Here is a 9,971-nt window from a genome sequence, read left to right as displayed (position 1 = left end):
TGTAATATAGTGTCAAAGACATTCAACATGTTACGAAAGCTCCAGATCCCACCTTTTCATTCCCAAACCTATCTTAAAAATGTTGGTTTGCAGTTAGAAGAGCATTTCGCTAAAATGGAAGACAAAAACCTCGCGGAAGAAGATCGCAAGCAGCTTTCAAGTGCTATAGGCTCAATCTTTGTCGGCAGGTGCAAAAATGTTGTAGCAAGTTTACAACAAATTTCCTCCACGGAGCGGGATGACATTGAAACGCTGATAAATGTGGCATTATATGCCTACCAGTCAATTCTTGCACGAAATCTCTGTGCGTTGTGGTTTCTCGACAGTAGTGAAAGCAAAGGTCACAAAGCACTGGAAGACAAAGAATTCAACACATTTGTAAGGCAAGAGGTTCAAGATCTTTGTCTCGATGAGGCATTTTATGAAGTGGTGAATGTCTTCTTCGAGAGTGCCAAGAAAGGATTGGAGCCTTCGTTAGCGATACCTACCACACGACTGATGGAAAAGCTGAGAGAGGAGCAGTTGAAATCAGCACAAAAAGACGTAGAGGATGCCAAAGCGGTATTATTAAAAGGATTACCGCAATTGCTAAAGGTTAAGGCCAATGATTTGAAGTTAATAGGAGAGAAAGCTACCAAGAAGCTAAAAGAATGGGGTTCGCGTTTCTTTCCTACACAAGAGGACATAAAGAATGCAATGGACGAGAAACTGGCAGCGCTCTTTCAAGAGAAAATGAAAGGAAACTGACGGTTTCTGGCAAATTAACTCTCTTGGACAGAGCTAACTTTGCGGTAGCCTGCATGCGCAGATGAGAAGCCTCATCACTTTTTCGGGTGGAGACGAACCGACGACCGGAAATATACTAGGCTGCGTTCGCAGGCTAACAGTGATGTTAAAATATAGAAATGAGAATAGAAAAATGAGATAAACGACAAACGACGAATATAAGCTAATAGGGTGTAATAGGTGTTTAAACTACTCTTTACCATGCCCTATTTCCCTAGTTTTAAATTTTAAATGATAACCGTCAACTGCCGCTTAAGCTTGTAAACCCTAGGCTTATACATCTTCGTAAGGGGTTTTTGGAAGGCTTATAAACGGAGGGGTTTATATCCGAGGGGGGTTATCACCGGAATAGAAAAAGGGCTTCAAAACAATCTATAGCAATAAGGTGATCAAAATTCGTTTTGGAAATTTTACTGGTTTTTTATTAGCTTCAAAAATAATAAATCGCTTTAGAGAAAAGAAAAACTAGATCAGCTCAACTTGTCCCAGGGATGTTTAACAATTAAATATTTCAATTCCGATAAAATTTGAAAGGCTTTGGTCTTTTTAATAAACGTACAGCATTAAAAATATTTATTCATCTTACTTGTAAGTAATTTTGCATCATTCTGTCATACTAAAGATTTCCGCTGGCGGCCATTTTTAAAATGCCCTTAGCCCCCCCCCCCCGCCCCGGAAGGTCATATCCATTGCCTATAATCTTTAAAATGTTCCCCAAAATATAGTATTAGTGTGCCAAGTTTCATGCTTTTATCATTAAGTGCACAATTGACGTGTCAAATGGCACTTATCCGCCGGACTATATTGACTTTCTATTTTTTATTTATTTTGCCAGAAATCCTTTTTTTGAATTTTACTACAAAGTTCTATATTTCCTTTTTTTTTTTCAAAACTTCATTAATTTACTTTTTTCACCGGATGGATAAATTAAAAATATGTTGGATAGCAGTTTAGGTATTTATTGCTGAAACCAATATTATGTTAGCAGGCTCTTAGCTAGAAAAAACAGTGTCAAATAAGTAGAGGTCACTTTTTGTCGAAGTACAATTTTTTATACTAAACTAGTCTAGTGAGCAGCACTCTGCGTAGACTGCGAGCAGTATCTTATTTTTCTTTGCAGAGTTACTGCATGCAAAACCTAAGCACGCGAGCGGCGAAGCCGCTTGCTGCGAGAAACGAGGGCGTAAGCCCGAGAAGAAAAAATAAGAGACCGTCTTTTCTCGTCTCGTCTATATAACAACATCGTGGTTTGCAATCGCTCTGGATGAGATCAAGAACTAGACGGATTTTAAGAGAAAAGGCGGACTGCAAGCAGTCTACACTCTGCGAACAGTCGATGTAAAACTTGTTTATTCTCCTTCGCGTTTTAGCTGAAACCGTGGCCCCAAAATGTTATCACGCCTTGCAAAAAAAATTAACAGCTGCGCCTGTTCCCTTTCGTAAATCCGGCCAAACCTTCAATGCTTGAGACCATCATTATTTTTAGTCATATTATGGCTCGAATACAGGAGTTTAGTGATTGAATGTAAGAAGAAGAAGTCTACGTTAGTTAGACGAGTCGCGTAGGAGAGTGCTGCTCACTAGTTTAGTGTACAAAATTGTAAGAAGAATGTGGGAACAACTGAAAATGCTCTCCACTTCATGATTTAAAGCACGAGCATTCCTTTTTTACGTGGAATTGAACCGCTCATCCGGCTTCCGAAGACTGGACTGGAAGCGACTTTCAAAACTTATAGTCTCCGTATCAGATGGGTCCAGTCAGTTATCGGATACTCGCTGAGAAGTATATATGCATTCAACACTTATCCTAATAAGAAATGGCCACAGATGATATAAAGGTATGTATATGAGCTTAAGTACAGTAAAACTTGTTCAGAACTCCCGGATAACTCGAACTTAATTCACTTTCCCTTGAGTCAATTTTCAATTAATTTTAACTCGCATATATTTTGGCCTCCGTTGAATTGACTGCTTTTTCTTCCCTTGGAAGTTCAAGAGAAAGAGGGTTTCTTCCTGAACACGTTATCCCTTGATTCGATGGAGAAAACAAACGTTTATAATTAGTTACTGTGCTTCCTGCCAAAAAAACAACCAAACAAACACGCACACAAAAATAGTTGGAATAAAACTTCAAATCTTTAAAAGCCTGAGAAGAGGCTTCGAGATCAGAGAAAAACGTCTGCCAAAGGATGACGAGTTGCACGTAATATAGCCTTTTTGTAATGTTTTGTCCCGCCTAGATTTATAGCTTATATAGCTATTTGCGGGGAAAATACAGTATAGTGTGAAACCTTATCTTTTGCACATAAATACAATGTCGTTTGTTGGAAAAAAAAAAATGTCGAAATGTACTTTAAGAAATGAAATTTGCCGACACTTTGTAAGTAAATTTGTGATTTTCCCAGAAATCGCTGAATCAAAATGCGTCATAGTCACCAAATTTAGACGTCGCGAAATAACGTGCCATGCTAGGGACTATAATAACACGGCCCAGCATCTGACGTCATAGGTTGCACATTCATTCGTACCAAAAGCTCTATTATTGTCGTAAATAAGGAAGTAAATAAGCTTTGAATAAATTCTCTAAAGTCATTTTTTATAGAATCCCCGAAAAGCTGTGTTTTGAAAGGCGAAAAGTTTAAGTTTAGTGATTTGAAGCGTGTTCGTGGTAAAAGTCATGTAATGGGACAATGGTTCACGTTGGTAACCGGACTGATATCACTAATGTCGAGGCCGTATTAGCGCGTTTCTGACTCTCGAGGAAGTCGTAATATTATGAAATGATTCTTGGTAATTTTTTTTTTATGTTGTTTGAAATAAAAGTATTGTTTCCCATAATTTGTTTACTGTCTAACACGTGACCCACTCTATATCCCGGCGCGTGTACAACTTGTTAGTGAATCAATATTATCTGATTTGTTACGCATTACTTACCCATAACTGTCGAAACCCGATTCATATTTAAACGAGCTCCCTGTTTTACAACTGTAATAACCTTTATTCATTATGGTGGGACCCGAGCTTGTATGGCTTGGCTTGTATGGTTTTGGAAAAAGGAAAGCGGCAAAGGCATCTATTACCAGCTGGGTTATATTTTACTTTGGATTTTGCACGCATGTTTTTCCTTTTGATATAAAATCTCTTGATGTTTGAGGACATAAGATATCTGTAAAGCCGAAGAGATAGATTCACCTGGTTCTTGAGCTTTCTTCTTAAAAAAGTTCTCAACATGGTTGCTGGTAGCCTCTCACGCAGACGTTCTTGGGGGTTCGTCACGCGTTCGAACGCGTGACAAACCCCTAAGAACGTCTGCGTGGGAGGCTAGGGGGCTGGTTGAGTTCAAGACTTTTTAAACCCCCTGTTTTGGTTTAGGCTCTCTGCCCTGATGAGCAGGTAAACGTGACTCAAGTCATTCTCCTTTCGTTACAAAACCTAAACGATTTCTAGATTCTACGAAAATGTCCTTCCAGTTGCTGCAAGATCCCTTGGAGATATAAGTTCTGTTTAATTAACTCTGTCAGGCAATTTTTTGATATTATTAAAGATTTAAGGACATAAATATCTCCAACTTGCTCTGGTACACTAATATGAGGTTGTTTGACCTTTTTGCCCGTCGGGTTGTTTAATAGACTTAACTTCTTCGAGGTCCTATTATCAGCAGGAAGTAAGCGGATCAAAGGATTACTACCCCCACACTCAACCCTCAGTTTACGCAAGGAGGGTAACGCGAGGGTTACCCTCCAAAAGCTACCCTCCATGTAAACAAGACCTAAGTCAAAATTGCCTAGCCTTCGTGGGTCTTCTTGAGGGAGAATGAGAAGAGAAGTATGTAATTTATTTCAACAGTTCTAATATATTCACTGAAATAAGATAAGAGACTTATGTTTACTTGATTGGTGTGTGAAAAAAAAAGTAAGCAGAAAATTCCCCGACAAATCCCTTAAAATTCTAGGTCAAAAGCTTTCAAAAACTGATTGCATCAAAAAGTCACAGTCGTGTATTGTTAGGCAAATTTCGACAGTCCTATTCAGGACTACGTTCACTCTGACGATAAATAGCAAGTTTTTAAACATAAGTTATCATTTGCTATGTCATTTTCATTCTGATACAATGGGCAACTACATTGCTCTTTCCAGCTTTAGGATCAGGCAGCCTAAGTGCGAGCAATTGAGTCTTATATAAAAGAAATGTAGATGCATGGATGCTTGCAATCACATGTGTTCAAGCTGAATAGGGAAAAAATAAGTAGACTACTGGGGATTGAACCAAAGCGAAAAGCTTAAGCCCTCCAAGCCATTGAGGGTGTTCTCGTGGCTAGAGAGTACATCAAAGTCTCAGTTTATAACCCCAAAAATATAGGTGTAATTTTTTAATAATATCAACTTCGAGAGGTATGTTCTGCAAAATAGCCTTCTTTCACTTACGGAATATAACAAAAAAAATACACTGAACAGTTTCTATCAAGATGAATCTGAAATACTTTTTCATGCATTTATTTCGCCCAAGTTGGATCAGTTTGCAATGCACTTCAGCCTTATATTGCCGCCTCCGTAGGGGAGGCGAAATCCCGAGGAGGCATCCTAGCAGCTCGCCCGTTTATATAGAAAAGTACTAACAGTTGAAATATCCAGTCAGCGTAGCAGAAAAAAATCTCGATTTGCTTGATCAAGGGCCTCATAGAATATTTGGGTAATGACGACGTTTCTATTGTTCACGCCCGCAAGTAAGAGATGCCGGTTTAGGATGACGTAAAACAGAAAATTCCCGAAGTGATCGCTTAGACTGATTTTGTGACAATAATAATAACAATAATATTGTGCGGTTATACTTCGATACTCTTTTGCGTTACATGTCATCAGTGACATTCTCTGGAGCAGCTGCCAAATGACACTCGTTAAGGTGCGTATTACTGTGTATACATAAACACTTGGAGAGTTTGCCAGACACGAGTTTATCATTAACAAATCTTTGATTGGAAACAATTTGCCAGACACTCTTTCTCTGTCCCTTTTGGGGAATAAGGGAAGGTACGTTTTTTATTTTTTTTTTATTTTTTTTTTTTGGGGGGGGGAGGTGGGGAGTGTAGGCCAGGGCTTCTGAGGAGAGGGTCCTTAGTAAATTTTTTACAGATTGGGGAGGGTCAAACCTGTTTTATTCTCAACTGGGGGAGGGTCACAGGTTTTTTGGCAAGGAAAAAATTACTTCATGTCGCTTCTATTTTGTATATACAAGCAAAGCTACCAGTCAAGATAAATCTAAATTATTCACAAGTGTCGAAAAATTTATATATCAAAAAACTATCTTCTCCCAACTAAGATAATTGTCTCTCTCGACCCGTGTCCTCTTTCGCCCATATTTTGATGTTTCCGCGCGGGGTTCTGTGATTGATTGCTTTCAAAGCCTCGCGAACGTCCCACTGGCGCTTTCTTTCAGTCACGAAACAGTGGCGAAAGCGTTCCTTATAGGGACAAGAGGTCCAAAAGGACGGGTAGAATTTTGGCAGAATACTATTTGAGAATTCAGTAAGTATTCGCCCTTTGGGTTCGGGAACCACCCTAGGTCTTCATCTTTCCGTTTCTCTGGACTTGCGCTTTCACTTGTTCCCGCAGCCGATGTGCCACCAACAGAGTCAGAGGAGTAGCGGGCATCCTTTTTAGAATGGCGAGTCGGCAAACAGCCACAATAGCCACAAGTTGCTCCATCTGACCTCATGAAATCCTCGCATTCACCACAAACACATTTCTCTCTTTCTACTCCTCGTACATCCTTGCGCACTTTCAAGTTTTCACCGTACAATCACATGCCAAGCAATGAACTACTTTGTGCGCAGATGAACGCTGTTATATGAGTAACACTTCCAGTTTGTTATTTTCACTTGTGGTTATTTTTGTCTCGGATAGGTAGGGGGGAGGGTCAGATGTTTTTGTTTGGGTATTTCTGTAGGGTCATGCATTAATCCCGAGTGATTCCAGGAAGTGGGAGGGCCACGACGTTTTTCGCAAAAAATTCTAAAATACCCCAGCTCCCTCCCCCCCTTCAATAAAAAACGTACCTTCCCTAAGACTCTGTCCACAAACAAGCAAGACGAGTGTATCAACGGCTAGTTTACCACTAGCAGAACGATAGACCATTTAATTCTGTGCAGACGTATTTCCTGCTCACATATGTCCTTCTACAGTGTATAAAGATTTTCTTAAAGTATTGTCTTCATAGTCAAAAAAAAAAATAGAATGAGCAAGCGTAAATCGAAGGCTTATTTTCCGGCTATGAAAGAGAAATAGCGAAAAATTCCAACTCCTAATCAAATCTTTTCTTAAGGTTTAGAATAAAATATTCTCGAAAATGAGAATGATTTGATTAAAGCTGTGCAAATCGAACTGAATAAGTGCATGGAACTTTTGTGTTTCCTGCTTTTATCTCACCTATTGTTTGGAATAGTGTGGAAATCTTTATTATTGATCGGTATAGATATTTCAGCGAGCTACCGACAACATACAGAGCAAAGGACAGCTGTAGTGTCAACTATATATTACTCGTAAACTGCAAGCAGGGTTAAGACAATCGGTTCTAGTGGGCTGCATTATTATGTAGAAAACTGTGCTGCTCACCTGGTGTTCAGAACTCGAATCTTGTAACATACAAAACCGGTACTTAAAATCACCTAAAATTACTACTTCTTCCGTAAAAGGCAAATAATGGCATGGCTCCAAAATTAACTGTTGATCTCCATCAGCCGTGTACTCCGACCAAGTATCTAAGATCTTCAAAAAATCTTCCCTGATCTTCCTGCGATACTAAAGTCTAATCTCAAGTCTTATGGACACAGATCTTTGGAATACATTACCTAATAGCAAAAGATCAATCCAATCCCTAAATGTGTTAAAAAAAATACAACCTATCTTTTAAAAGAAGCTTTTTATTAGTTATATTTTATATTTGAAGCTATCGTTCTTAACAAGACAAAGGAGAAAAAAGTGCCCAACCAAACAACTCTACTACTTATTTTTATACTCCTTATGTGGTGAAGTAAGTAAACTACTAGTTTTGCCAAAGTATGTAACTTGCATTGCCTTTCTTTTCATAGAGAGAATTGTTTGCCTTTGATGAAAAGTCACACATATGGCTTCAGCCATTTTCAGCGCTGATCAACTGCATGTTCCCCGTGGAATACGTGTATGCGGATTGGATTGGCTGGCAAGCACACAGCAGAGCTAGGCGTGCTGACCCAGAGTGTCCAACATGTCCAAATGAACGAATCAAAGACACCGGAAGCCAGGTTGAAGGATTCTGCATACCTGACTTTGCAGTAAGAAAAAATGATGTTGACCGAGTTTATGGAAGCTTGGTGGATGTAACAGATCATTGGAAGCCTGACTTTGATCAGATGGAGGTCGCTGACTCGTTCTTTGAATGCGATGGAAAGAAACAGATTCAAATATTCACTGCCGAACATGTGGAAGAAGATCCAAGATACGCAAAGTTAAGGCTAACAAAGGAGTGGAAAGATTGTCATCCTCTTTTCAGGAATGTTAACTTTCTTCATCATGCGTTTCTTCTTCCCGATGCATATCATCCCATGGATGGTTGGAAGCAAGAATCATACATTGGAGGAAACGCCGATTTTTCGTACACTCTCCATGGTCCTGTTCGTAAATTAAAGGGTGGCGATTTTCTTATTTACGAAGCGGATGAAACGACAGTTTTGACATACCCAGATACGTGGCCTGAGGCAGCGATGGAATGGTTGGTCCGACCGCGCCCAAGTGGCTGGCCTTCATCTGAACTGGTCCAGGACATATTCGAATCCGGTTGCCATTTAGCTCCCGTTGGCAGAGGAAAACGGCTTGAGGATCCCGTTGATTTTTACAGTTATTGTAATAAACCAGAAGAGGCAGTGGTTTGTTCTTTAGTAGTTCCGACAGAAGGCAACGAAGAAGAGAGGTTCATGGATCAAACCGAATGGCGCAACTCCTTTTCTTTGGCTGAAAACAAACTCGGAGAGAGTGTTTTACCCGTGCAACGGCATGTTATGGTACTACTAAAGATGATCAAGAAATGGTATTTTCCTGTAGTGATTTCGACGTACTTCTTGAAGAATCTATTGTTTTGGGAGTGCGAGAAGAAAGGTGAGGTCTTCTGGAGAGAGGACAAGTCCGGGAACTGTCTTTTATTCATGCTGGATCGTCTCCAAGAGTGCTTAGAGTCTCGCTGTTTGCCACACTACATCATGCCGCAAAGCAACCTCCTGTTGCATGAAGACCCATCCAGTCTGAAAGAAGCTGCTGCTGTGGTCGCTGACGTGAGACACAATATTTTTTCAAAAACATACAACATGCTGAGAAGACTGCAGTCAATGACCTATCAGTCACAAACGTATCTTATAAACCTTGGTTTGCAGTTAGAAGACCAGATGACAACAATGCAAGAGAGAAACCTTGCAGTTGAAGATCACCGAAAGCTTCTACTAGATATACACTCGGTTTTTGTGGGCAAGTGCAAGGAAGTGATAGATTTTCTGCAAATGATGGATCGCCAGGGCATGGAAGCGCTAATAAATGTGGCTTTGTGTGTTTACCAGTCACTACTCGCAAGAACGCTGTGCAAATTGTGGTTTATCATTAATGATGACGGCACCAATAAAAACGCATTGATTGAGAAGAATTTTAATTCCTTTGTCAAGGAAGAGATTGGAGCTCTTTTCCTGTATGAAGACATTCTCTCTATTGCACATGTCTTCTTCCACAGTACCAGAAAAGGGATAGAATCTTCTATCGCAATTCCTATGACAAGTGCCATGTCGCAGTTGAGAGACGAACAGATGAAAATAGCTCAAGAAAACACTGAAGAAAACAAGGTAGAATTGAAAGCAGCGCTGGATTTATTTTGTAGTATTGGAAACAAACAGGTAAAAACATGAGTGATTATGTGACAGGAGATGACATTAGAATGTTAGGGCTAGATCCAGAAGAACATAGAGCGTCAATTCAAGAATTACAAATGCAAGGAGCCATGAAGAATTTTGGGAGACCAAAAAAACGCTAACAAATTAAGACATTACGATGATGGGGCGAGATCCAGGAGCAATTAAAGCGCGCCTTTCATAATTAAAAAATAATGCAGAGAGCAGTGTTGGGAGCATAAACGAAACTAACAAAACACAAACGCAGTTGGAGTTGAAGAGAAAA

At 39.8% G+C, this 9,971-nt stretch overlaps 2 protein-coding genes across 2 annotated transcripts in view; both read left to right on the top strand.

Moving 5' to 3' along the window:
• Positions 1-806, top strand: part of LOC140926902 (uncharacterized) — a 7,278-nt gene extending 6,472 nt beyond the window's left edge. The window contains exon 2 of the mRNA XM_073376577.1: positions 1-806. This exon is cut by the window's left edge and continues 1,215 nt beyond it. Coding sequence (XP_073232678.1) covers positions 1-747 — 747 coding nt within the window. The 3' untranslated portion in view covers positions 748-806.
• Positions 807-2,298: 1,492 nt separating this feature from the next.
• LOC140926094 (uncharacterized) lies at positions 2,299-9,703 on the top strand. Its single transcript, XM_073375891.1, has 2 exons — positions 2,299-2,624; positions 7,871-9,703. Exons 1-2 carry the CDS (start codon positions 2,604-2,606, stop codon positions 9,701-9,703), a joined length of 1,854 nt encoding a protein of 617 aa, XP_073231992.1. The 5' UTR covers positions 2,299-2,603.
• Positions 9,704-9,971: the final 268 nt, after the last annotated feature.

Source organism: Porites lutea, chromosome 2, assembly GCF_958299795.1.
Source record: "Porites lutea chromosome 2, jaPorLute2.1, whole genome shotgun sequence".
In the NCBI taxonomy this organism is placed as follows: domain Eukaryota; kingdom Metazoa; phylum Cnidaria; class Anthozoa; order Scleractinia; family Poritidae; genus Porites; species Porites lutea.
This window is presented reverse-complemented; position numbering and strand designations above follow the sequence as displayed.